The sequence below is a fragment of the Lolium perenne genome, chromosome 3 (genome assembly GCF_019359855.2).
Source record: "Lolium perenne isolate Kyuss_39 chromosome 3, Kyuss_2.0, whole genome shotgun sequence".
NCBI classification, from domain to species: Eukaryota; Viridiplantae; Streptophyta; class Magnoliopsida; order Poales; family Poaceae; genus Lolium; species Lolium perenne.
In genome coordinates, this window is record NC_067246.2 from 1,652,550 (window position 1) to 1,680,117 (window position 27,568).

The 27,568-nt window shown below is 46.6% G+C and overlaps 1 protein-coding gene, 1 long non-coding RNA gene and 1 pseudogene across 5 annotated transcripts; 1 reads left to right on the forward strand and 2 right to left on the reverse strand.

Moving 5' to 3' along the window:
- Nucleotides 1-216: 216 nt before the first annotated feature.
- On the reverse strand, nucleotides 217-4,805 carry LOC139837445 (uncharacterized; annotated as a pseudogene).
- A 3,168-nt stretch (nucleotides 4,806-7,973) lies between these two features.
- LOC127340607 (uncharacterized) lies at nucleotides 7,974-12,392 on the forward strand. Of its 4 annotated transcripts, XM_051366352.2 has the most exons (6): nucleotides 8,192-8,329; nucleotides 8,785-8,846; nucleotides 8,942-8,969; nucleotides 10,533-10,997; nucleotides 11,707-11,829; nucleotides 11,950-12,392. In XM_051366352.2, exons 3-6 carry the CDS (start codon nucleotides 8,946-8,948, stop codon nucleotides 12,043-12,045), a joined length of 708 nt encoding a protein of 235 aa, XP_051222312.1. In that variant the 5' UTR covers nucleotides 8,192-8,329; nucleotides 8,785-8,846; nucleotides 8,942-8,945; the 3' UTR covers nucleotides 12,046-12,392. The 4 variants fall into 4 exon arrangements, with proteins under 4 accessions (XP_051222311.1, XP_051222309.1, XP_051222310.1 ...); XM_051366349.2 differs by lacking the exon at nucleotides 8,942-8,969 and having other exon boundaries at nucleotides 7,982-8,297; XM_051366351.2 differs by lacking the exons at nucleotides 8,942-8,969; nucleotides 11,707-11,829; nucleotides 11,950-12,392 and adding an exon at nucleotides 11,309-11,681 and having other exon boundaries at nucleotides 7,974-8,297.
- A 638-nt stretch (nucleotides 12,393-13,030) lies between these two features.
- On the reverse strand, nucleotides 13,031-14,163 carry LOC127340611 (uncharacterized). The gene is made up of 3 exons (XR_007874609.2): nucleotides 13,964-14,163; nucleotides 13,222-13,380; nucleotides 13,031-13,132 (listed from the first exon to the last, which is right to left on the reverse strand). It is a non-coding gene; the product is annotated as an uncharacterized lncRNA (long non-coding RNA).
- Between the last annotated feature and the right edge of the window lie 13,405 nt (nucleotides 14,164-27,568).

The following is a 27,568-nucleotide window of genomic DNA, read 5'->3' on the forward strand; positions in this document are numbered from 1 at the left end:
TGCAAAGACTTGCAAGTTATTTCAATGCTCTAAACACAACAAAGCAGTAATGAATTAAGGACAATGCTCTAAACAGAGATTGGAGTGTCAATGGGATAATCCAGTTACATAGCTCGGCTCCATTTTTTATTTAACCCTAATACATCTCGAATAATCCAGTTACATAACAGATATTGGATTGTCGATGGGATAATATCACTAATACATCTCACCCAATCAAACTGGATGTCGACTCGTGGGTCCTGAGCCGCGGGCGGTGAACACCCAAAGAGAAGGAACCATCACAGGAGCATAACTCAGGTGAGATACCTGAAGAAACTGCCAGGTATTGGAGAACATGACGTCCAACACAACCATATAGCGACGGACGTGCTCGTCCTCCTCCCTGACACGGCGATGTACCAGCTCCTCGGGGGCCGGCTCCCTCTGCACCGTTGTTGGCCCACGCGACCGCCACCAAAGAAGCTCCGGGTCAACGACGAGACCCTGATTCCTCACCAAGCTGCGTGCCCCGGAAGGTACCACCTCCCAGTGCCAGCCCGGCGGAGCCCAGTCCCGGACATGGCGCCTCTCGAACAGGTCGTCGCCGCCGAGTCGACGATGAGGATGCGGGTCAGGCATTGTCGCCGAGAACAAATTCCTATGAAAATTGACACTTAGCAGAATTTTCAGTTATGGTCTAGGGACCATTATTTTGATCCAACTTTGGACCTCTCCTAAATTTTCATTTCTTGACCAAAAAATGATCCGTAAAAATTATCCGTGAAAACGGCTCGACTTATTTTCCAAAATACCCCACGCATTGACACTTTGTTGAATACAAAACTACATAGAGTATTTTCACACTTTATTGAATATATAACGTATACAAAACTACATTGACACTTTGTTGAATAAAATACATATGAAGATTTAACCTTGCAACGAATGTATATCAATACATAGAGTATTTTCACAGGTCTACTAAAATCCATGAAACATTGAACAAAAAATAGCATCATATGAACAAAAAATAGCATCATATAAACAAGGAAACCACAATTGCTGAAATCATTATTCCAATTTCGTATGGAATCAACATTGATTAACTACAAACAAGAACATACATAGTCATTACAAATTGACCCGACCAAAATGACTTGACCCGAAGAAGAGGGGCTCACCTAGGGTTCGGCATCGATGGCGAGGGCGTCGATGGCGGTCGCCAGAGACGGGGAGGACAACGGCCGGGGTCGCGGACATCGATGGAGATAGGGCGCCGGCGCCGCTGCGGTGGTCGAAACATCGAGGGCGCGGGCGCGGACTCTGGCGGCGAACGTCGAGGGCGCGGACTCCGGCGGTGAAGTCGGGCAGCCTGACAGCATCTAGAGGGAGACGGCGGCGGCTCCTACGGGACTTGGTCTGTTTCGCGTCGAATGGAGGAAGGTTGGGGGAGGGGAGTAGGCGGTGGTTATAAACCAGAGATCTTTAGTCCCGGTTGGAGCCACCAACCGGGACTAAAGACACTTTAGTCCCGGTTGTCTTTAGTCCCGGTTGCTGGCTCCAACCGGGACTAAAGGTATGGCCTTTAGTCCCGGTTGGAACCACCAACCGGGACTGAAGGCTTTTTCGGCTGCGGGCGAAAGTGCGCGCGCAAAGCCTACCTTTAGTCCCGGTTGGTGATACAAACCGGGACTAAAGGGGCTTTTGGAATTATTTTTTGAACTTTTTGGTGTAAAATGTGATTCCCGCCTTATTGCATAGTGAAATTATGATCAACCTGGCAAAATACATAGTAAAATAATTACATATCAGAAAAATACATATAGCATATCAAAATGTTCAGAAAAGAAAAACGCAAGAATACAGCAACATCTTCATAGTTCGGGAGAGTTACGGAGAGACCAACATCTTCAGAGGAAGGGTTTTTGCTCCGTAGTGGGTTCACGACGTCGAGTTCCTGTCAGCATGTTTCCTACAGATGCGAGGGCCTCCTCTTTCTACACTATGGAAAAATGGATCTTTGCCAGTTAAGATTATTCCCTCTCCGTGTGTGTCATACTTAGGCCTACCTGCACGACAAAAGCGAGTCAATGTGTCATTAGCCAAGGCAGTGTCTTGCACGAGCAGTTTTCGCCGTCTCCTTCCTAGAGTGCACAAATATAAACACTTGATGCTTACCAGCAGCAGCCATTACTTTCTCGTAACAAATTATCTCATTCATCAGCTGCAACCTCTGCAGTGGCTTCCTCACAGTGATCCCAATGTACTGCTGAGCAAGAGGGCAAGGTCTGTAACTGTTATGAAAATGGAAGAGACCCTTAGAGCGAACACGCAAGAATACAGCAACATCTTCATAGTTCGGGAGAGTTACGGAGAGACCAACATCTTCAGAGGAAGGGTTTTTGCCCCGTAGTGGGTTCTCGACGTCGAGTTCCTGTCAGCGGGTTTCCTACAGATGCGAGGGCATCCTCTTTCTACACTACGGGAAAATGGATCTTTGCCAGTTAAGATTATTCCCTCTCCGTGTGTGTCATACTTAGGCCTACCTACACTACAAAAGTGAGTCAATGTGTCATTAGCCAAGGTAGTGTCTTGCACAAGCAGTTTTCGCCGTCTCCTTCCTAGAGTGCACAAATATAAGCACTTGATGCTTACCAGCAGCAGCCATTACTTTCTCATAACAAATTATCTCATTCATCAGCTGAAACTTCTGCAGTGGCTTCCTCACAGTGATCCCAATGTACTGCTAAGCAAGAGGGCAAGGTCTGTAACCATAATATGTGTCCTTTTGCCCATTTTTGTTTGCTGCATCAATGCGGACATCACTGTTTTGGTTGGTGCTCTTTTTGTCTTGGGCTATCATGTAAAATGTATTCCCATTTATCTCGTACCCTTGGAAAGTCAATACAGTCGAAGATGGTGTCCTGGCCAACAAGTACAGCTGATCTCCAACAGTGGTGTTATTCATGAGATGTGTTTGCAACCAACCGCCGAAAGTCGCCATGTGTGCACGTGTAATCCAGTCGTCAGACTGCCCCGGGTATTGGGAGCGTACAATATTCTTGTGTTCATTGATATACGGAGCCACCAAGGTGGAACTTTGTAGAACTGTGTAGTGTGCTTGAGTGAAAGAATGCCCGTCCATACTTATTATTGCTTTCTTTATGAGCGTGCCTTTTCCACTCAGTCTCCCCTCATGCCGGGATTGAGAAACACCAATCGGCTTAAGGTTAGGAATAAAGTCAACACATAACTCAATGACCTCCTCTGTTCCATAGCCCTTGGAGATGCTTCCTTCTGGCCTAGCACAATTATGAACATATTTCTTTAAGACTCCCATAAACCTCTCAAAGGGGAACATATTGTGTAGAAATACAGGACTGAGAATGGCAATCTCTTCGACTAGGTGAACCAGGAGATGCGTCATAATATTGAAGAAGGATGGTGGGAACACCAACTCAAAACTAACAAGACATTGGACCACATCATTCTGTAACCTTTGTAGAATTTCTGGATTGATTACCTTCTGAGAAATTGCATTGAGGAATGCACATAGCTTCACAATGGGTACTCGAACATTTTCCGGTAGAAGCCCCCTCAATGCAACCGGAAGCAATTGCGTCATAATCACGTGGCAGTCATGAGACTTTAGGTTTTGGAATTTTTTCTGTCATATTTATTATTCCCTTTATATTCGACGAGAAGCCAGACGGGACCTTCATACTGCTCAGGCATTCAAAAAGGATTTCCTTCTCTGCTTTGGTAAGAGCGTAGCTAGCATGACTTAAGTAATGACGTCCTTTATCCGTCTTGTTCTCCGGATGCAGGTCGTCTCGTTCTTTCATACGTTGCTGGTCCTGCCGTGATTCTGGTGTATCTTTTGTCTTCCCATACACGTCCAGGAAGCCTAGCAGGTTCACGCAAAGATTCTTCGTCACACGCATCACGTCGATTGAAGAGCGGACCTCTAGGACTTCCCAATAGGGTAGCTCCCAAAATATAAATTTCTTCTTCCACATGGGCGCGTGTCCGGTAGCATCATTCGGAACAGATTGACCGCCAGGACCCTTTCCAAAGATTACTTCTAGATCCTTGACCATTCCAAATACATCATCACCAGTACGGTGGACATGCTTCTTCCGGTGATCTGCCTCACCTTTGAAATGCTTGCCTTTTTTTCTTACGGGATGCCTGGTCGGAAGAAATCGACGATGCCCCAGGTACATAACCTTCTTACATTTATCCAAATATGTACCTTCAGTCTCAACTAAACAGTGCGTGCATGCATTGTATCCCTTGTTTGTCTGTCCTGAAAGGTTACTAAGAGCAGGCCAATCATTGATGGTTACGAAAAGCAACGCTCATAGGTCAAATGGCTCCTGTTTGTGCTCATCCCACACACATACACCTTTTTTGTCCCACAACTGTAAAAGTTCTTCAACTAATGGCCTTAGGTACACATCAATGTCATTGCCGGGTAGCTTCGGGCATTGGATGAGCACTGGCATCATAATGAACTTCCGCTTCATGTACAACCAAGTAGGAAGGTTATAGATACATAGAGTTATAGGCCAGGTGCTATGACTGCAGCTCTGCTCCCCAAAAGGATTCATGTCATCTGTACTTACACCAAACCTTAAGCTCCTTGCGTCATCTGCAAAGTCCGGGAACTCTCTCTCAATTTTTCTCCACTGCGACCCATCAGCGGGGTGTCTCAACATCGCGTCTTTCTTACGGTCTTCTTTGTACCATCGCAACAACTTGTCATGCTCTTTGTTTCTGAACAAACGTTTCAACCATGGTATTATAGGAGCATACCACATAACCTTGGCAGGAACCCTCTTCCTGGGGCGCTCGCTCTCAACGTCACCAGGGTCATCTCGTATGATCTTATACCGCAATGCACCGCATACCGGGCATTCATTCTTATTTTCGTACTCCTCACCGCGGTAGAGGATGAAGTCATTAATGCATGCATGTATCTTCTGCACCTCTAATCCTAGAGGGCAGACAACCTTCTCTGCTTCGTACGTACTGGCAGACAATTCATTATCCTTTGGAAGCATCTTCTTCATTATTTTCAGTAACTTCTCAAATCCCTTGTCAGATAAATTCCAGTATGCTACCTAGCTTTCTGTTGCCATCGTCGTAATTTGGGTATAACATTTTTTTGTGATCCTCTAACATACGCTCCAACTTCAACTTCTCATTTTTTACTTTCACATTCTCTCTGTGCATCAACAATGGCCCGGTGAAGATCATCAGCGGGCTCATCTGATGCCTCTCAATCTTTAGCTTCCCCCATTGCAGTATCACCGTATTAAGGGAACATATGATAGTTGTCATCATCCTCTTCTTCTTCATTGTCTTCCATCATAACCCCTCTTTCTCCGTGCTTGGTCCAACAATTATAGCTGGGCATGAAACCGGACCGAAATAGGTGGGTGTGAAGGATTTTCGAGGAAGAGTAATCCTTCTTATTCTGACAGACACCACATGGACAACACATAAAACAATTCGATTGTTTGCCTCGGCCACACCGATAAAATTATGCAGGCCCGTAATGAACTCAACAGTGCGTCGGTCACCGTACTTCCATTGCCGGCTCATCTGCATTATATAATTAAATATATCAAAAACCATTACAGAACATCATGAATAGAGACGTGACCACTGTACATCGACACATGCATTTTATCAATGACAGATGAAAGGATAAAGTTGCTAACCTCGATCGAGGAGGAAACAAAGAGGAGAAAGCTTAAGTGTGGCTCGGGAACTTCATATCATGTTTGTTTTGTGTGAACTCAAGTGGCATCATGCACTCAGGCATTTCGCCGAGCACCTCTTGTGCATAAGAAGGGAAAAACAAAGCAGCACACAGCTCGAGGAGGAAAAACAGAGGAGAAGGCGGGCATGGGCGATGATATATATAGGAAATGGGACCTTTAGTCCCGGTTGGAGACACCAACCGTGACTAAAGGGGTTGCGGCAGGCAGGCGCGAGCCCCTTTAGTCCCGGTTGGTGTCTCCAACCAGGACTATTGCAACCGGTACTAAAGGTCCCATTTGAACCGGGATTGATGCTGGCCGTGCCCCGCGCAGCGTCCTAGCCGTTCGAACCGGGACTAATGCTCACATTAGTCCTGGTTCGTAACGCGACCGGGACTAATGCTTCGGGCAGCTCCGAACGGAAACCCTGTTTTCTACTAGTGGCGATGCAGAGCGTCTTAGGCGGCTTCGCCGACAGAAGCCGCACCGGAAGGTCGCAGCCGCCATCGGTCGTCGCCTTCGCTGCGCCTAGGTGGCAAGGCTGCCGTCCCCTCCCCTCCCGGGTCGCTAGCGCGGCGGCGGCTCCGGAGAGCCACAACCCTAGGAAAGCTCTCGTCCTGTGGCTCCCCTGGCCGCTGCCACCGCCGACGCCGGTGGTGGTGGCGGCGCCCGGCCGCCAAATGGTGGAGGGCTAGGAGGCGCACCGTGTGGAACCTCTACGCGCGGAGGTGAAGCTTCATCGGGTCGCGCTGTGGGGGCGAACGCGGAGGCCCTGCAGGGCGTTGGCGGGCGGTGCGGCGGCCAGGACTGCGGCGCGCCGTTCGTCGGCGGCCGTGCGGGCCCGATCTGGGACGCGCTGGCTTTATCTGGGCCGCGCGGGCCCGATCTGGGTTGCGCGGACTACGGCCGCTGCACGCACCTCGCCGGCTCGTGGGGTGGTGGCTTGCTGCGCCGCGACGGTGGGTACGAGCTGCTCATCTGTCAATGGTGCGCCTGCTGTTTCCTACTGCGGTGGAGGTTATCTGAATCTCCTTCGTTGTCGTTCGGCAGTGGATGGCGACGTGGGGGCCTGCTCATCTGCATCGAAGAATAAAGGTGGCCGACCCTACTGTTTTTCGAGCACCATACGTCGACCCGCTTCACGTCGATCTCCTCGATCTGGCTACCGACGAGTTCCGGTCTTCCTCTCGGAGATTTCCGCAGTTTGGCGCAGGACGATACTGGTCATCTAGAGCGGAATTGATGCGGTGGTGCGCACCCATATCTTCAGCCAGTATGGCAGTTGAGCGAGGCGCGAAGCTTTGTCTTCTGGTCGGTGCCATCGGACATGTCTCTATATAGATTTCCATGAAACTGGCAGAGGTGGAGAAAGTCATTGTGGCTGTGATCGGAGGTTGGTAATAGCGGAGAGGGTTCTGGTTGTGATGAAGACAATGCGGCACATGCTCTTCCTATGTGTCGCGTGTTTGGCGACTTGCAGCAGCAGCGTTGGCAAGCGGGGGTGGCTGCACAGGTAGACTGCATTCTTGGTGGAGCTCCTCGAGTATCGAGCCATGATTTTCAAGGTGAAAACCCAAGGTCTGGCCTTTATTGGTTGTACCTGGCAATGGCCTTGCTGAAGGTATTGTTTTGGAAACAAGGGCTTTCTCCAGGGTGAAAACCCAAGATCTTCGATCGGACGACGACAACGCTTGTGTATTGTTTCCTTCTTGGAGGCGTTGCTTTTGGAGAATCTCGTTTGTAGTCTGGGTGTTGTCTTCGGTGGTGGTTAGAGTGCTGCTGTTGCGAGTGGTTCATCACCTCGACGGGGTCTTTGTTTCCTTTTTCTCTCTTTTTTATTTTTTTCTTGGCTGGGTGCATCCCGATGTCTATGGATATCTTGTTGGTGCAGATGCTGGGTGTAATTGGTATCTTCACGATATTAATATATTCCCTTTATCGAAAAATTAAACGGCATACTAGCTAGTATACTTATATGCTTGGTGATAAGGATAAGTACAGTAATTACGATGGTTACAGATTAAGAACAAGATTTTTTTTGAACGTATTAAGAGAAAGAATTGACGGATGCATGCTTGGTGATAAGGATAATTTGGAGTAGGTGTACGTGTTTGATGTTCATTGGTAGGCAGGAAGCAACAACCATAGTGATATTACTTTTGTTGCACTCAACCCACCCAGGATAATGTTTGTTGTACTTATATATAGTTTGGTTGTAATAAGGTAGTACTAGCACGGACCAGATTGGAAATTGACCCAATTCCATAAGGGGAGGGAGTGAGAGGTAGAAGCAGACATGGATGGATGGCGCGCGCATAAACTAGGCATGCGCCACTGCCATAAGGGGAGGGAGTGAGAGGTACATCGATCCGCCCATGCGCCACTGCCAACAACAACGAACGAACGAACGACCTCACACACTTTGGCAACAAGGCAAGAAGATGATGTACGCCCACTCGCCGCCGGCCTTCGACCTCTCCTCCTCCGCTGCTCCTACACCACCACCACCGCCTCTTCCTCTTCCTCTTCCTCTTCTACATGAAGGTGAAGCCGACGACGCAATCTACAACCACCTCGTGAGTTGTAGTATCTTCTTCTTGCTTCTTTTTTTCCATCATACATAGTACATGCGTACCACTGGACGTATATTTACTAAAGGTGATCAGATTGCTCTATCTACCACAGCCGCCGTCGTTTCCTCTCCGGATAAATTCAACTACCGCCCTCCACCCACCTTTGATATAGATATATAGCTTGTTGGAGTGAATCAAATGCGACTCATGCTGTCTAAGGAATGGAGTACTAGTATATTAGTATTATTATGGAGGGAGGTGTCAACTAGAAGCTCTCATGTCATGTCCTCTCCTCTCCTATTTTAATATTTCCACACTCCACTAGTTAAACATTGCAACTTTAAGCTCGTTGCTTCTGTCGTAATTTATAGCTGCATACATGCTGCTTCTTTCTGACTGCCATTTTTTTTGCTATGGCCATAAAATTGCATACATGCTGCTGTCCTCGTATAATACAGTCTTCATCAAAATCAATCACACACACAAGCTGCCGTTGGATGTACGACAGGTTCAATTCAAGGTTCGATCTTTTTTTTATTATATTGCATTGCTAAGGCTATAATTAATGCATTGATACACTATTTGAATCACTACATCTGTTTCATTGTTTTGTAGATAAATGAGAAAGCTTAAGGCCCGTTCGGTAACAAACTATTCTTAATGTCTTTTGGATATACCACGGTTTTCAAAAAACTATCATTGTAAATGCTTTGAGGTGTTCGGCTTCAACTCATAATGTGAGTTTACAAACCGTGGTATTGCCAAAAATAGAAGTATTTTTCTAGTATTGAAAAAAGAGGTATGAAAAAAAATATGGCGCAGTCATTTCAAAAATTAAAGTACTTAGTGACCCAGCAATCAAAAAACCGTTGTATCTAAATAATGTGGTTTTAAAAGAACTTTGCTTTCAAACAAAGCCTAAGTTATCTAATTAAATGAAAGTTTTATACAATTATCTATCTTTTTAAATTTAGGGCCCCATATTACAGCTTGCATAGGGGCCCAAATTTCTAGAGACGGCCCTTGCAAAATAAATGGTGGATGCTGCGGTGGTGTAGTTCAACCGAGGGGGCCGATGATTACGCTTTTAGCTGCTGCCAAAAATTGCATACATGCTCCTATCCTGTCCTCATATAGTACAACCTTCATCAACATCAATCAACACTACTATACAAAAATATGAACCGAAAGAAATTTCAGATGCTTGATTAATGGTACTCCTAGATTACTGCTTCCTACCTACACAGGACGGAAAATGAACATCCCCTTCAAGAAGTAAAAAAAATCACTTCTATATGATTTATCACATCAATTTGACGACCGAGTGCCCTCCCTATTTTTATTCAAATATCCTAAATATTATTTGTTCCAACTTCTCATTTCCTTTTTGCCTTGAATCTTCTCACTTCACATCCTTTCAAAAGCATCCTTTGGGGCAACCTCGACGATGGTCTTTCTCTCGGTACTATGTGTGGAGTGCACGTGAGTAGACAGACCGGCCGGTGGTGCCCCGTGTGTTTTGGGGCGCATTGTAATGGTTTCCGCCTAGGTTTTCGCTAATTAGCAGGCAATTATCTTCTTCTTGATTAATGTATTGGGCCCTAAAGGCTCCTGCTTAAAAAAAATCCTTTCAAAGTCACACAAAGGACAGCCAGATCAGAGGGGCTGAAATATTAATTGTCCTTTAGCTGCCTGCCAAGGGATCAAATTAGGTTGTCTTTTTAGCCAATTTTAGATGCTCATCTAGTATATGCTCTGCTCTGGTGGTAGCATGACATCATGAACACAAACACCAACACTACAATGCAATACTCCCCAGTCCCCACTCATGTCATAGCTCCGCTTTAGCGCCACTATAGCTGATATTTATACTTGTGGGAAAACTGACAGATATTTATACACCAACACAAACACCAACACTACAAGGATACCACTATTTGTCATAGCCCGCTATTTTAAACTTTGATCAAAACATTTGCCTTTTGCTTGGCTTTACTCTGATGTTGTACTTTTTCTTCTCTTTTCATGAATGAATTGGCCTAGTCTATTAATCGATTCGATTCTGTTCATTATACTTGTGGGAAAACTGACAGAAATCAAGTAGGTTGATTCATTCTAACTGATAGAGATTAAGTATTTGTCATTTTAGCCTTAATTTATTAAGTTGACTTCTCCACTCTAATAAAAAAAATTGATGTAAAAAAAGGGAAACAAGGGGCAGCCATCCTTGATACCAGAGTATGACCTTGGAGGAGAATGGGACCTGTTCAAGGCTCCAGAGCCCATAATTGAAGAACCGCTGCTTACCCTCGACTCGGTTGCGGCTGCCATCTCGATAATGTCCTGCTATGAGAATACAATGGATGACACCATCCAGGTTTCAGACATGGGTTTGAGTAAAGTGATGTACGAGTGCGAGAAGGAGCTCATGGAGAAGTCGGTGATCGAAGAGACGATATCCGAACTTCTAGATGCCATCCCTATGTTACAAGTTGACAAGGTCCCCGGAGAACTCAGGGCATCACCTTTGGCCGGTGAATGCTCACTCCAGAAGAGTGTTAGCTCTGAATGCCTCAACTCGGCTGATTGGATGAATGGGCCAGTGAGGCCAAATTTCTTGGATTTCCAAGGGCTCGACTTCGAGGCGGCATTCAGGCTGAGGAAGAAATGGGTATGATGATCTCTCTCTCTCTCTCTCTCTCTCTCTCTCTCTCTCTCTCTCTCTCTGTCTCTCGCTCTCCCTCCCTCTCTCTATATCTATCTCTCTATCCCTTGCACTACACAAATATGGAATTATTATGAAAAGCATTGATCTTTGTGTCTCAAGTAAGTACATAAACCAAAATGATAAGGCATTGCTTTCACATTGCGTTGGAGAAGCCTCGCATTAGATGTAGATGGTGTGCAGTGTAGTGCTTTGCTCAACATGAAAAAGTCGTTAAATAAAGGTATGAATGACACTAACTAGTGATGTGATTTCAGATGTTACTAATTCTGCCCGAAGCCACCTTTCCCTTAATGACCTGGTCACTGCTTTAGCTAATACAAGGCATATACATACTCTGCACACTCAGGGTATCTACTGTGATTTTTTCTTCCAATTTACTTATTTTTTAGACATGCAAGATACTAGTATATGTTCTCTAATTTTTTTAGAAAGGTGGCTCGAGATGGGCCTGGCTTTGAATTAACAAAGCCATCAACCGGCCAGGATAAAAAGGTTCTCTAATTTACATGCCAACATGAAGTATTTCACTCTGATAGATAAATGACATGTCATACTGATACATGTTTAGGACTTTAGGTAGGATCATCATGTAAAGTTATTTTTTTACATTGAAAGCTTAAGATTACTTACTAGGGTTTCTATTTTTTGACAGAATTTTGGTGCCAATACCCCTCGGCTTGTAACCACCAGTGACCTGAAAACTGAGGAAAGGAAGCAGAGGCTCTCCAGGTATAGGATGAAGAAGTTCAAGAGAAACTTTGGCAGAAAGATCAAGGTATACAAATCTCTGTTTTTCTGCTAATATACAAGTAATTAAGTAAGAAGATGGAAGATCAGAGAGGCTGATGAATTCATGATGAGCGAGTGATAAATGTTTGCAACTCTGTGCTTGCAGTATGCTTGCAGGAAGGCTATGGCAGACAGCCAGCCAAGAACGCGAGGGAGGTTCTCCAAGATGCACCCTGGCGACATGCTCAAGCCAAGAAAGTAAAATCATGGGAAGACCGCCGAGGTTGCTGCGAAGCTGATGAGGAAGACAAGGTTGTTGCAAAGAATTATGCTACTACTGAGCTACCAGTAAAGCTTGTCGTCGTCTAGATTCTTCTAGGTGAGGCTACAATTTCTGTTGCGCCGCGCCGCGCTGCCCCGTCGGAATTAATTTTAGTCACTACATCAATCTTCTACTCCTTGTGGAATTTCTATTTCACACATTCCTCCGTAATAGTAATAATATGATCCTTGCGCTGCAAGAGAGTGGAGAGCCCTTGCTAGGGAGGCTGCTCTCTGTGTACAAAGGCGACTTTTTAAGTCATCAAAGATGCAATTTTCACCGCTGTTTCTAATTTTTTTTTACACAAAGTCGTACTTGTAACAATACTAAGAAACTATCCCTGATATACAGATATATAGATACAATATAGATGGTTTTAAATCTATCAAGCTTCAGAATGCTTGTCCACATAAAAGGACATAGTTTTGCAAGGCTTGTTTTGCTTTGAAAGTTGGGGCCCTGAAACTGATAAGTCAATTTGTTGTGGCTGAAGATGGAAGAGAATAACTCTCTTCTTCTTGACATCAAGCACTTCAGCAACCATCAAACCAAGAGTACGGTGCGTTGGTAATAATACTAATACTACTAAGATTGATAGTTACTAAGATTATTACATGGCAAGCAAGAGAGGAGCCTGGGTTTCATTATTACCATCTTCAAGCCTTTGTGCAGAGAGCAGCCTGCCTAGCTAGGGCTCTCCACTCTCTTGCAGCAGGAGGATCATATTATTACTAACTATTACAGCAAATGAACACATGGAAATAGAAATGTCACCCGAAGGAGTGGACTGATGGAGCGACTAAAATTAATTCCGACGGGTGGTGCAGCGTTGCATAGCAGCCATCATCCTAGAAGACGGTGCGCCTCACCTAGAAGCTTGTAGATGCCGACGAGCTTGCTGGAAGCTCAGCAGTAGCTCAAATTCCTTCCATGCAGCCCTTTCTTCCTTCCTCTGCTGGCTTCGCGGCAACCTAGCCGGCCTTCCATGTTCCTACTTGTTCAGCTTGGGTACGTCGCCGTCGTCCATCTTGGCGAGCACATAATCAATGTATCACTCTTCCATGTTCTTGTTGAACTAGTTGTGAATTAGTGGAAAAAAGGAAGAGATTTGTATACCTTGATCTTTCAGCCAAAGTTCCTCCAGATCTTCTTCCTGTACCTGGAGGGCTTCTACTTCCTTTCCACACTCTTTAAGTCACCAATGGTTATTAGCCTCTCACCAGATGTGTGTGCATTTCCCGCGTTCCTAGGCCGAGGGGTATTGGCACCAAGATTCTATCAAAAGAGGTAAAAATCCTAATAAGTAATCTTAGGCTTGTAACATAAAAAACGAACTTTACAACAACCTAAACACATATCAAGATGGCATACCAGCGCGAAATACTTCGTGCACGCGTGTAAATTAGAAAAGATATACTAGTATCTTGCATGTCGAAAAATTAAGACACTTGAAAGATACCACACAGTAGCTATATGCCTTGTGTCAGGCTATCAGCTAAAGCAATGACCAGGCCATTTAGGGAAAGGTGGCTTTGGGCAGAATTGGTAACATCTGAAATCACATCACTAGCTAGTGTGCCTTGCATAGCTTTATTTAAAGGCCTTTTCTCTTGAGCAAATCACTACACTGCGCTCCATCTACATCTACAGTAAGTTTTCTCCAATGCATTTTAGGTTTGTTTTCTGTACTTAGTGTCTCTTTTGTCGACAGTTGTGCTCATTGGAGACACAAAAGGTCAGTGCTTGTCACAATAATTCCATATCCATGTAGTATAGTATCTGTGTATCGAGATCGAGAGAGAGAGAGAGAGAGAGAGAGAGAGAGAGAGAGAGAGGGAGAGAGAGGATCATATCATACCTGAATATCTCCTTCGTTGTGAGCCCTCCTCAGCCCTAATGCCACCTCGAAGTCTAGCCCTTGGAAGTCCAGGAAATTCGGCCTCACTGACCCATTCATCCAATCCACCGAGTTGAGGCTTTTGGAGCTAACACTTTTCTGGAGTGAGCATTGACCATCTGAAGGCGATGCCCTGAGTTCTCCAGCCCCAGCACGCTTAACTTCTGGGTTCCTTCCCCATTAGCTTCCAAGACTACAATCATAACTACTTGATAATACTACACTATCAATCATATTAACCCCTATGTCTCTATGTCACATGATTTTATTTTTTGAATTCCAAATAATTATTTAAATAAACAACAATGATTAAGTAATAGTAATCTTTATGCAGAATCCAAAATTAATTTTCAAAAATCATAAAATTAAAAAAAATTAAAAATCGAATTTCTGCCAAAAACTAAAATCTTCGTGCTTTCATGTTTCCCTTTGGAATTTTGAGATTCTAAAAAAATCCCAAACGGCCGAGACGATCATTTTGATAGGTTATACGATTTTTCCCGACGTCGTATGCAAAATCCGTGGCCATTCTAAGTTTTCATGACGTTTACTTGCAAAAAAAAAATCGAAATTCAAATTTGTTAATTTCCCTTAATAGTAGGTTGCATAACATACATGATCGGTGCCGACAGCAATCAGATCTGACGGCGTCACACGCCGTAACGGCGGTATTGTCCCGACGGTGGCCGTCGGCACAACCCCTCCTGTGCCGATGGCCAGGTATCAGGCCGGCCGAGGATGGCTGCTGTGCCAACGGCCATGACCTTGGGCCGTCGGCGCCTTGTCACTCTCCCGCAGTGAATCTGTGCTCAGAATTAGTTGTCATAAATGTGGTTCATTCTAATACAGGCCGCCGGCTAAACTATCCGCAGACCAGATGTATGTACGTACTTACATGGTAGTAACAGCAGTATGCACATATTTACATGGTAAGTTTGAAAAGATCACTATCCAGAGCATCCAGTAAATTTTTCTCTTTTTCTTTTTTGAAGCGAAAACAGTAGGGGAGTATGATCGCACCCTAGGCAATCCTCTTAGCATGATGGATGGAGAAGGCGTACTCAACCGGACGCACTTGATTGTTTTTCTCTTTTCCTCTTCTCTCCCCTCGTCTGCTCTCACCACTACCGTGCTATAGTACCATCACAAAATCTATTCCTGTCAGTCCGACCTTTTTTTGTTTTGTTTTAACCTCCCACTCAGCTCGCAATGAATATATAAAATGAACACCCAGCAGATTGGGCTAATAACGTTCACAACTAACCTTTTTTTTTTTTTGCAAAAATTATCACAACTAACCTTAGCACAACATTGCCCTAGGCTGATGCTGACTGATGCTGTTGCGGACTAGTCGTCGATGGGTAGGTAGGGCGTTGCCCCTGGTTGAAATTAGTTTAATCAATTCCAGCACAAGATACGGAGACATGATCGAGAATCGATTGAGCCTTCATCAAATTGACAGACACAGACAACAATGATATTAAAACTAATCAACAACTACTAGTTACCATTCCATGACTCTTTCGACTTCATCTCAAATAAATAAATAAAAGACTCTTTCGACTGTAGCCACTGATATCAAGGCGCACGTTAATTTTTTTACTATAATCAACATCACTGTCATATATTATCTCTTATATATATACAATTTTTTCCTACAACCGGTGGTAGTGACACTGATGTGAGTTTTGCATGTTGTATATATCAAACCGGAGAGTATGTACGCGTAGTATGTAGTATATAAGAATATTTTGTAGTTTATCTAACACTTTTTAGGTAGTATGTACTATTTTTTTAGTATATTGTTTTATACTACAAATATAAAGGTATTTTCAAATATACTAAAAACTATGGACTGACATGTGGCTCATTTATTCCTCCCCCCAGGTATGGATGGAGTCTAATATATGGGTCCATGCATCTACTCACCTTTCTTAGCTCCTAATCTCATAATATATCTCCACTGAAAAGGGAGGCGACCAGCGTTCCTCCGTTGAAGGCCGGCGAGCCTGGGGGCTCCCTTCTCCTTCGTCCGCCGCTCCGGCGACGGGAGGAGAGAGGAGCCCTGAGGTTTCGCGTCAGGCTTGTACATACGGGTAGGACTAGGGCTTCTTGTGACGCCGTTGTGGTGAGAGTGACGGCGCCACTAGGAATAAGATGTGCTGCTACTCCAATCTCACCTCGGCGTTGTCCCCAATGGTGGTGCCGAGGAGCAGGCAGCGGTGTTTTCTCGCCGTTTCTTACGGGCAGCAGCAAGATGCGTCTTCCTGAACTTGGTCGCCGAGGCAGCGGCGGCGGCCAAGTTTGTGGATTTTTTTCCTTCGGGCTCCTCATCGTCTCGGCGTCGCTTCCTCCAGCGCTGCTTGAGGGCCGGGAAGGTTTGTACATGAGTGAATCGGCCGGCGTCTACCCTCTCCTCGGGGGCGACAACGACGGCGACCTTCGGAAGGCAGGTGCTCCGATGTGGGGCAAGTGGAAGATGGCGGGCGGATCCGGGTTTCTCCCTCGACGTCATCGGAAGGAGTCGACGGATCGGCGGTCCGGCGGGCATGGGGTCGTTCCCCGGCCGACGAGCCCCAACGATTTAGGTTCCGTCGTTCCCGGCGGACCAATTAATCGGATAACAAAGCCACTTTGGCGATGGTGCCCCGACGGACCATGGACTAGCGGATGCTCGTCTTCATTCTCTTCGGCGGCGCTTCAGCGACGGCGGTGGTCAGTGACGAGCGTTGAAGATGGAGTTTGCAGGGACCTTCAAGGGCGTCACTGGTAGAAAATGGGCCTTTAGTCGCGGTTCGCAAAGGCCATTAATCCCGGTTGCGCAACCGGGACCAATTATGCGCGACTAAAGGCCCCCCCCCCCCCTTAGTCGCGGTTGCTTACGAACCGCGACTAAAGGCCCGTCCACGTGGGCGCCAGGCGTCCGTCGGGGCGGAGGACCTTTAGTCGCGGTTCGCCTGGCCAACCGCGACTAAAGGCCTCCGCAGGTTTAGGGTTTTAGCCCCCCTAAATCTGGTTTCTTTTTAATTTGTAGTATTTTATTTCTTTTATATTTTATTTTGTGTTTTATTTTAATTTTGAAAAAGTTTCAGTACACATATTCTACGCTACTATATACATGCATATGAAATTTCAAACAAGAAGAATTCAAGAGGAATATAAAATATATATTCAATCTCGGGTGACCATATACAACTTCGAACAAGTTTCCATACACAATTTACTGCATCAGAAGTTCTTCGTCCTCGTAATAGTGTTCTCCTTTAGGATGGAGGACTTCCCTCACCAAAAATCCTGCTAATTCCTCTTGAATTGGTCGGAAGCGAGCTTCTAGACTAAGCTTCTTCCGCAAGTTATTCCTCAGCAAGTTGCTATCCGACGCCTTCCGCTCAGAGGTGTGTCTCCGGATGAACTCACAAACATAGTATCCACATAGATTGGTCCCCGGTGGCTGAATATCCACATTAATTAACGTTCTAAAATCTAGCTCATGTTTGAATTCACCGACCATTTGATCTGAGAACCGTCTCCAAACCCTACAGGGCAAAGAAAATTAACTGAACAAGGGAGTTATTAGTTACTTGATATTAGGAAATGAACGAAAGAGGCCGATCGATATAGAGCGCAAATGATTGAAAATAATTACTTTTGCAGCATATTTCTCATGTTGGCCCAAAGCTTTGAATCCATATTCAGAGAGTCCATGATGAGAACTCTGGAGGTGTGAAATTCAATTATTAGCAGAATCCAGTGGAACCTGCGGACACGTTACATGCACAGTCATGCATAACTCATCGATTAGACATACCATGCATGGAGTAAACAAAAGAGAATGTGCACAAGAGAGAAACACTCACCCAAAATGGTAAGGAAATAGAATTTGACTTTTGAGTTGCTGCTTTGTAAGAAACTCGTACAAGTCTTTCTCCACGTCTTGGGGGTATCTTTCTAACACATATCCATTAATGGTATGTGGGTCAATGAACCCAAAATCATAGATGTTTCTTTTTTTGCATTCCCAAATCTTCATTCTGCATAATAGCGTACACAACAATATAGTTAGGACAATATATATAGTGCAGGCAATGAAGAACGAGATGAGGTAGAAATAAATCACTTACAGAACGTAGCAACTCAGGATAGATTTGTCGAGCTCGCAGATTGAACAGCTGGAACAATTCACTCATATGAACTTGTACAGAGTACTGTTTGAAGTGATGCTCCTCTCTAACTTCCGCATAAATATATTCTTTGCCGACCTTATTTTTTATGTAACTCTTGTACTAACGTAGCAGATTTCGCATTTGTGTTGGTAGACTCGCTTCCTACGCAGGCTCGACGAGAGGCCCATTCGGCACATATTTAAATGCTACCTCACTTACTGGCGCTTCCTCAAGGCCTAACAATGCACGAAGAGTCATACCGATCTCGGACGCTTGTTTTATGGCACTCGTTACAGTCATTCCCTGTGCTGCCGCAGCTGCTATGATATCGGGGCCCTCTTCCGGACCGGCTTTCACTATGAGCGGGGGGGTCGATTGTTTATTCTGTTCCCCGAGTTGGGCAACTTGTTTCCTGCTTTATTTACTTTCTTCTTTTTTCTCCTCCAAGGCTTTCTTCTCCTTCTCCGCCAAGGCTTTCTTCTCCGCCAATATTTCTGCTTGCCTACGAAGTTCACGTCCATAGTCGTCAGGCATATTCCGCTCGACTTGGGACGGTGTCATCAAAAAATCCGTAGCCCACTTTTTTTCCTTCTCAGTAAATACTGGCTTGGGCTCAGGCTCTTTTTTCGCCTTCATATCCGCCTTCCATTTCTCATACTGAGCAGCCGCGGCCAAGTTGTTTTCATCTTCACTAAGTTCCCAAGGCCTTGGGAGGAGAGGCTTCAGTGATGGCTCCGGTACCTTTGTGGTCTTAGGTACATAAGGGTCCGGGTTAATAGTCCAGGAGTGGGTTGCCTTGCTGTCCGCCTGCTTCTGCTTCTTCGCCGGAGGTGGATTGGGGGGCGGCGTACCCGCCGGAGGAGGACTGGGGGGCGGCGGCTGCTTACCCGCCGGAGGATGTGGATTGGTTGGCGGCGTGGACTGACGTGAAGGAGGTGTAGGTGAACCACCACCACCACCACCGGAGGGGGGTGGACTTGTTAGCCTTGGCGTCTCGCCTGGAAACACTATGTACTTCTTTTTCCATAGAATGAACTGGCGCTTGACATCTCCAAGTCTTCTCTCCCCTTCGGGTGTAGCATAGTCAATCTCCAGGTCCTCAAACCCTTGGACTATGTCTTCCACCGTGACACGAGCATAGCCATATTCAATGGGGTTGTTGTGGTGGAGTGCTCCAGGTGTACAGGGTAAAGCACTGCCGGTAGCTACCTTCGTGGAAATGTTCCCCACTGGATAATGCAGATCACATTCTTTCATCTCCTTTACATCATCCACGGGGTAGTGAGGCTCCGGTGCACGAATCTCGATCGTCGGTGCATTAGCACCAGCCGAGGTGAAGGGTGCATTAGCACCAGCCGGGGCCAGCAAGGGTGCATTAGCACCAGGCGGGGCATCCGTGGAAGCCACGCTGCTTCTCCGCTGCTGGCTTCCGAGATCCGCTGCATGATCTTCATGCGGCCCTGCCGATGATCTTTCTTTTACTAGTTCATTCACAATCTGCTTCACCTCATGGAGTTCCGATGCCAACTGCCCCAGAAGATCTGCATCCCGATCCGTCTTTCTCTTACGGCTTCTGTAACTATACGGGTCATTGTCCTAGGAAAACCCTACTATCCACGGAATGGCGCCTTTGCCTCGTACACGTCCTGGGTGTTCACGATTCCCGAGGGCTAATGTCAGCGCGTCGTTCTCTCTGTTGAACCTGATCTTCCCCTCTTGAGCTTGGGTCATTGCGTCAATAAGGGCTTGAGTGGGTTTAAACGCTTTCTTCCGGTGAACACACACCCCTGTCTCCGGGTCTAGCGATGCCCCATGCCCGTACCAACAGCTTTTGGCCCTTGGGTCCCATCCCTCTGTACCTAGAGGGATTCCTCGCGCCCTCAGGTCGTTCTCCATCTTCTCCCACTTAGGCTCCGAAAGGCGGTATCCTCCTGGCCCCATAATATGATTGTACTCTTTCTTAGCCGCATTTTCCTTATTTTTTTTTCGATATTTCCTTGAAATGCTCCGATTTCTTTTGCTCACAAATTCTGGCCAATCATCTTTCAGTTTCTCATATTGTCCATTGAAATCCGGAGTCTTGTTCTGGTTGACATAGTCACGGGCTAAATTTTTCTTGAAGTTCCGGAATGCTTCGGCCATCTTCTGAAGAGCGAACTCTTTGACTAGCCTCCTCCTCTCACGTCCACCCGGAATCTCGTTACCGAATTTATCGACTTTGTTGTATTCCGGAGGTAGAATGAAATGTTCCATAAGCTTTCTCCAGCAATCCTTTTTCGTTCTCTTGTCGACAAAACTGAAACCAAGACGTGCCTTCTTTGGCTCATTCCATTCCTGGACGGTGATCGGGACGTTGTCTCTAACAACGACTCCGCATTGGTTGATAAACTTTGTGGAGTGCTTTTGGGGCTCCAGCGGCTTGCCGGTTGCACTGACAACATCGATGGTATATGTTTCTCCTTGTTTCATCGTCTTGGTTTTGCCACGCTTTGTCGTACTCGATTTTTTCGACGATCCGGCCGAGGGCTAAAAAAAGAAAGAGAGTCGCGCGCGTTAATACATATTTATTCAAATTTCAGTAAGTTTGTATCACCAGAGGCTCAATGTATATATATACCTCGCCGGAGGTGGTTGCTACTTGCAATTCGAGATCGTCGTTTGTCGACGGTTGACCTCCATCGACAATGTCCGTTCCTTCGTCATCACCTTGTTGACGACCTTCACCTTCACCGTCAAGGTTCAGATAAGAAGAGACATCCTCTTCTTCATATTCTTCGGCCGGCACATAAGGAATATCGCCGTTTATGATGCCCATTATATGTTCTTCAGCATCCGCATCCCTAATCGGGTCGGCTCTATCGTCCGCCATATGTCACTCCTGAAACATGTAGTAAAAACTAATTAATTAAGTAAAGAAGGGGGCGGTGGCGGTGGCGAAAGGGGGGAGGTGGCGGTGGTGAAAGGGCGGTGGCGGTGGCGGTGGCGAAAGGGCGGTGGCGAAAGGGCGGTGGCGGTGCCGAGGACAACACACATAGGGGCCTCCCTCGCTTATACGGAGGGGGCGACGAGGGGGCGCGACGCACAAAGTTGTGCGCCGCCCCCTCGCCCCCCCTCCGTATACGCGCGGGGTCGGTACGTGTGTTTCTCTCTCTCTCTCTCTCGCCTAAAAAAAACAAAAACCACCCCGCGCGTATCCGGAGGGGGCGGCGAGGGGGGCGGCGGCGCACCTCGCCGCCCCCTCCGTATACGCGCGGGGTCGTTGTACTTTTTTTAAAGTTAAGATCGATTTACCTTTTTGTTTACCGTTTGTTAAGTAAAAAAAACTAATTATTTTCAAAATTAATTAATTCATTTTGTTACCGTTTTTGTTATATAAGTTAAGATTTTAATTTGTGTTTAGTAAAAAAAACAAAAAACAAAAAAGGGCCGGCCCTCTTCCATCTCTCTCGTTTCCCCTGCCTCTCTCTCTCTGCTGTCGCCCATGCAGCGCGTGCGCGCGCGGCCGGGTGATCGAGCGGTGGGCGAGGGCGCGCGGCGGTCGAGGGCGGCGGGCGAGAGGCGGCGCGGGCGGCGGCGGTCTCGTTGGGCGGCGGCGCGCGACACACGCACGAACACGAACAGTGCGCGCGAGACGTAGGCGGCGAGGCGCGGGCGACGACGTACTACGGCGTGCGCGAGGACGACGACGAGACGGAGGTGGCCGGCGAGGGCGGCGTCGATGGCGGCGGGCATGGGCGGCATTGTCGAGAAGGGCTGCGGCGTCGAGCAGAGCTTGATGGCGCGCGGCGTCGAGGGCAGCCTGACGGCGTCGAGCAGAGCTTCGCCAGGAGATTGGAGAAGACGAGAATGAACCGCCAACCGCGGCGCGATGTATTTATATTGTCGGGCCTTTAGTCGCGGTTGGCGACACCAACCGCGACTAAAGGTACCCTTTAGTCGCGGTTGGTGTCGCCAACCGCGACTAAAGAGTTTTCGCCCGAATTCTAGAGGTTCCCGCGGAAAGAACTTTAGTCGCGGTTGGCCAGACCAACCGCGACTAAAGGTTTTTTTTCTGTTTATAAAAAACTTCAGAAAATTAAAACTAATTCATTTCAAAATCTAAAAAATGGAAATAATATATCAAAAAATTCATAAAAATGAAACTAATTCATTTCAAAATCTTAAAAATACAAATAATATATCAAAAAATTCATAAAAATGAAACTAATTCATTTCAAAATCTTAAAAATAGAAATAATTTATCAAACAATTCAGAAAAATCCAATTTCTTCCCTCATCTGTCTTCCCGCCTCTGTCTTCCCGCCTCCTGTCTTCCCGCCCCCCGCTTTCCACCAGTTCTTCCCGGCCGCCTCTGTCTTCCCGCCCCCCTCTTCCCGCCAGTTCTTCCCGTCTCTTTCTTCCCGCCTCTTTCTTCCCGCCTCTTTCTTCCCGCCACTTTCTTCCCGCCTCCTGTCTTCCCGCTCCCATTTTTCCCTCCATTTCTCACTACATATATGTAGCCCGGCTTGGCCAGCATTATCACATGTCTACAATCTCTCATCACTCTCTCATGGCTTCCACCGTACCCACTCTAACCTACCAGCAGGTGGAGGAGCTTTGCGCCTCGAACTACCCTTGCCCACCGGGCTACCGCGTCCCCGCCGGCTGGAGCCTAAGCGCCGGAGGCGTGCCGGTCCCTCCCGTCCCTCAGGGTACTGCGCGCCGGGCGGCCATCACGAACCACTACTACCTCGACCTCACGCCGGAGCAGCGGATGAATCCCCGCTGGCATCCCGATAACCAGCATACTTGGGACGCCTTCTTCATCAATCGGCGTGAGAGGGCGCTCGCCAGGTATGAGGAGGATGGTCTGCCTCCTGGGAACTTCCACGAGGCCGGCCGTCGGCTATGGTGGTATGGCCGGACTCTACAGAGCGTCATGGACTACATCACGGCCGGCGATATCCCCCGCCTGCGCTACCCTCAGTTCAAGCCACGAGCGCCGCCCGACGACAGCGACGACGGCAGCGACGACGACGGCGGGAACTTAGAAGGCGACGACTACCAGTACAACGGCGGCGACTGTGAAGACTACGAGTATGCATATTATACGCCTAGGCAGGAGTATGACTAAATCACTCCAAATTTCATGTATCATCAGTGGTATCTCGAATCAATCGAATCATTCGAAAATGGACACCAAACACATCACAGATAATATAATTCACATGATCCATTCAACAAAGTTTGGTACAATAAATTATTACACATCATTTCTTCCCTTGTGTCCCTGCTTGCTTACGATTGTGCCGTATCCATGGAGCATCCTCATCATTTAACTTAATGCTTGGGTCAGTGTTCACTTTGAAGGGCGGAATTTCACCAAACATATTATAATCTTCTGACATGTCTATCTTGTCCTCCACTCCCACGATGTTTCTTTTCCCTGAAAGAACAATGTGGCGCTTTGGATCATCGCATGATGTACTGATCGTTTTCTTATCTTTCCGTTTCCTCGGTTTGCTACTCATGTCCTTCACATAGAAAACCTGAGCGACATCTTTGGCTAGGACGAATGGTTCGTCAAGGTAACCAAGATTGTTGAAATCCACCATTGTCATTCCGTATTGCTCGTCCACCTTTACCCCACCTCCTGTTAGCTTGAACCATTTGCACCGGAACAAAGGGACCTTAAAGGAGGGTCCATAGTCAAGTTCCCATATCTCCTCTATGTAACCATAATATGTGACCTTTTGCCCATTCTCGGTTGCTGCATCAAAGCGGACACCACTGTTTTGGTTGGTGCTATTTTTATCTTGGGCGATCGTGTAAAATGTATTCCCATTTATCTCGTACCCTTGGAAAGTCGTTATAGTCGAAGATGGTGTCTTGGCCAACATGTACAACTGATCTCCAACATCATTGTCATTCATTAAATGTTTTCGCAACCAACCGCCGAAAGTCTCCATGTGGGCCTTTCTAATCCAGGATTCAGGCTTCCCCGGGTTGTCCGAGCGTAAAATATTCTTGTGTTCCTCGAAGTACGGAGCCACCAAGCTGGAATTTTGCAGAACTGTGTGGTGTGCTTCAGTCATAGAATGGCCGTCCATACATATCGTTGATTTCCTTCCGATCGTGCCTTTTCCACTTAATCTCCCCTCGTGCCGCGATTGAGGAATACCAATCGGCTTAAGGTCAGGAACATAGTCAACACAAAACTCAATTACCTCCTCATTTCCATAGCCCTTGGCGATGCTTCCTTCTAGCCTAGCACGGTTACGAACATATTTCTTTAATACTCCCATGAACCTCTCAAAGGGGAACATATTGTGTAGAAATACAGGACCGAGAATGGAAATCTCTTCGACTAGGTGAACCAGGAGGTGCGTCATAATATTGAAGAAGGATGGTAGGAACACCAACTCGAAACTGACAAGACATTGGACCACATCGTTCTGTAACCGTGGTAGATCTTCTGGATTGATTACCTTCTGAGAGATTGCATTGAGGAATGCACATAGCTTCACAATGGCTACTCGAACATTTTCCGGTAGGAGCCCCCTCAAAGCAATCGGAAGCAATTGCGTCATAATCACGTGGCAGTCGTGAGACTTCAGGTTTTGGAACTTTTTGTCCGCCATGTTTATTATTCCCTTTATATTCGACGAGAAGCCAGACGGGACCTTCATACTGCTCAGGCATTCAAAAAAGATGACCTTCTCTTCTTTGGTAAGAGCGTAGCTGGCACGACCTTGAAACCATTCCGGATGCCGGTCATCTGGGTCTTTCAAACGTTGCTGGTCCTACCGTGCTTCCTTTGTATCATTTGTCTTCCCATACACGCCCAAGAAGCTTAGCAGGTTCACGCAAATATTCTTCGTAACATGCATCACGTCGATTGCAGAGCGGACATCTAGGACTTTCCAATATTCTAGCTCCCAAAATATAGATTTCTTCTTCCACATGGGTGCGTGCCCGTCAACTCCCTGCGGAACTGATTGTCCGCCAGGACCCTTTCCAAAGATGACTTTCAAATCATTGACCATATCAAATACCTCAGCACCAGTACGTTCCGCAGGCTTCGGCCGGTGATCCGCCTTGCCGTTGAAATGCTTGCCTTTCTTTCTTACGTTATGATTTCGGGGAAGAAATCGACGATGACCCAGGTACACGTTTTTCTTACAATTACCTAAATATACACTTTCAGTCTCATGTAAGCAGTGCGTGCATGCATTGTATCCCTTATTTGTCTGTCCCGAAAGGTTACTAAGAGCAGGCCAATCGTTGATGGTTACGAAAAGCAACGCTCGTAGGTCAAATTCCTCTTCTTTGTGCTCATCCCACACACGTACACCAGGTCTGCCCCACAACTGTAAAAGTTCATCAACTAATGGCCTTAGGTACACATCGATGTCGTTGCCGGGTTGCTTCGGACCTTGGATGAGCACTGGCATCATAATGAACTTCCGCTTCATGCACAACCAAGGAGGAAGGTTGTAGATGCATAGAGTCACGGGCCAGGTGCTATGGCTGGAGCTCTGCTCGCCAAAAGGATTCATGCCATCTGTACTTAGACCAAATCTTATGTTCCTTGCGTCAGCTGCAAAATCTTTGAACTCTCTGTCGATCTTTCTCCATTGCGTTCCATCAGCGGGGTGTCTCAACTCCCCGTCGGACTTACGGTCCTCTTTGTGCCATCGCAACAACTTGGCATGCTCTTTGTTCCTGAACAGACGTTTCAACCGTGGTATTATAGGAGCATACCACATCACCTTGGCGGGAACCCTCTTCCTGGGTTTCTCGCCCTCAACATCGTCACCAGGGTCATCGCCTCTGATCTTATAACGCAATGCAGTGCATACCGGGCATTCATTCAAATTCTCGTATTCACCGCGGTAGAGGATGCAGTCGTTAATGCATGCATGTATCTTCAGAACCTCTAAACCTAGAGGGCAGACAACCTTCTTTGCTTCGTACGTACTGGCGGGCAACTCGTTATTCTTTGGAAACATATTCTTCATCATTTTCAGCAACTTTTCAAATCCTGAGTCAGATAGACCTTCCTGTGCTTTCCATTTCAGCAAATCTAGTGTGCAGCCCAGCTTTTTCAGACCATTATCGCATCCTGGGTACAGCGACTTTTTGTGATCCTCTAACATGCGATCCAAATTCTCCCTCTCCTTTTCAGTTTCGCAGCCTCTCCGTGCATCAGCAATGGTCCGACCAAGATCATCAACGGGCTCATCACGTGCCTCTTCTTCACCTTCCCCTTCACCTTCCCCTCCTTCAGCATCCTCCATGAAAGTGTCACCGAAATGATCAGGATAGTTGTCATCGATATTATCCCCTTCTTCATCTTCTTCCATTCTAACCCCTCTTTCTCCATGCTTGGTCCAACAATTATAGCTTGGCATGAAACCGTGCCGAAGCAGGTGCAGGTGAACGTCTCTTGAGGAAGAGTAACCCTTCTGATTCTTACAGGCAGCACATGGACAGATAATAAAACCCCCTACTTGTTCGCATTAGCCACTACGAGGAAATCTTTCAAACCCGTAATGAACTCGCCGGAGAGTCGGTTACCGTACATCCATTGCCGATTCATCTGCATTATTATTATATAAAGTATATAATTAACATCATGCATTTGTTAAACTAACTAGCTAGAAATAATAGAAATTAAACAATGAACTACACACATGCATATTTTATCAATGACACATGAAAGGTTCAAGTTGCTAACCGCGATCGAGGAGGAAAAATAAATGAGAAAGCTCAAGTGTGGCTCGGACACTTCATATCATGTTTGTTTCATGCTCTCGGGCATTTCATCGAACACCTTGTGTGCATAAGAGGAACCAAAAGCAAACCCACCACCCCTTGTGAATATTGTGAATAGAAGTGGCACCAAATGGCTAAGTGAAGTGTGCTGAGCCGCATTTATAGGGATGGACCTTTAGTCCCGGTTGGCCAGGCCAACCGCGACTAAAGGCCTTCGGGCCAGGCCTGAGGACCTTGGCCAACCGCGACTAAAGCCCCTCCCGTCCACCAGCTGTCGACCGAGCCCGCTGGGCCCAGACATTTAGTCGCGGGTCGCCTCCCGAACCGCGACTAAAGACCCCTTTAGTCGCGGTTCGATTATTTTAGGGACTAATGGGGGCGTATGGAAGCCTCTTTTTCTACTAGTGCGTACTTTTATTTTTTTATTTTTTGAGGGTCTTTTCTGCAATTGTTTTCGGACACCTGTGTTTCTCGGTCCTTCTAGCAAGTGCCGCGTGTGTGCTTTGTAACCTTTGACCTGGTAATGAAACGTGGTACTTTTCTCAAAAAAATCTCATAATATAAAAGTAACAGAACACGTCATTAGATTCCAATGCACCGGGCCATGCATCCATCAAGTTGCACTGGTCATCCAAGGCAGCCAATC

What these genes read in the sequence shown, in the direction of transcription:
- LOC127340607 (XM_051366349.2), top strand. Translation starts at nt 8,129, where the DNA reads ATGCGCCACTGCCAACAACAACGAACGAACGAACGACCTCACACACTT. An exon ending in TCTTCCTCTTCTACATGAAG is followed by an intron (nt 8,298 to 8,784) that starts GTGAAGCCGACG and finishes CGTATAATACAG; the next exon opens with TCTTCATCAAAATCAATCAC. An exon ending in TCAGGCTGAGGAAGAAATGG is followed by an intron (nt 10,998 to 11,706) that starts GTATGATGATCT and finishes ATTTTTTGACAG; the next exon opens with AATTTTGGTGCCAATACCCC.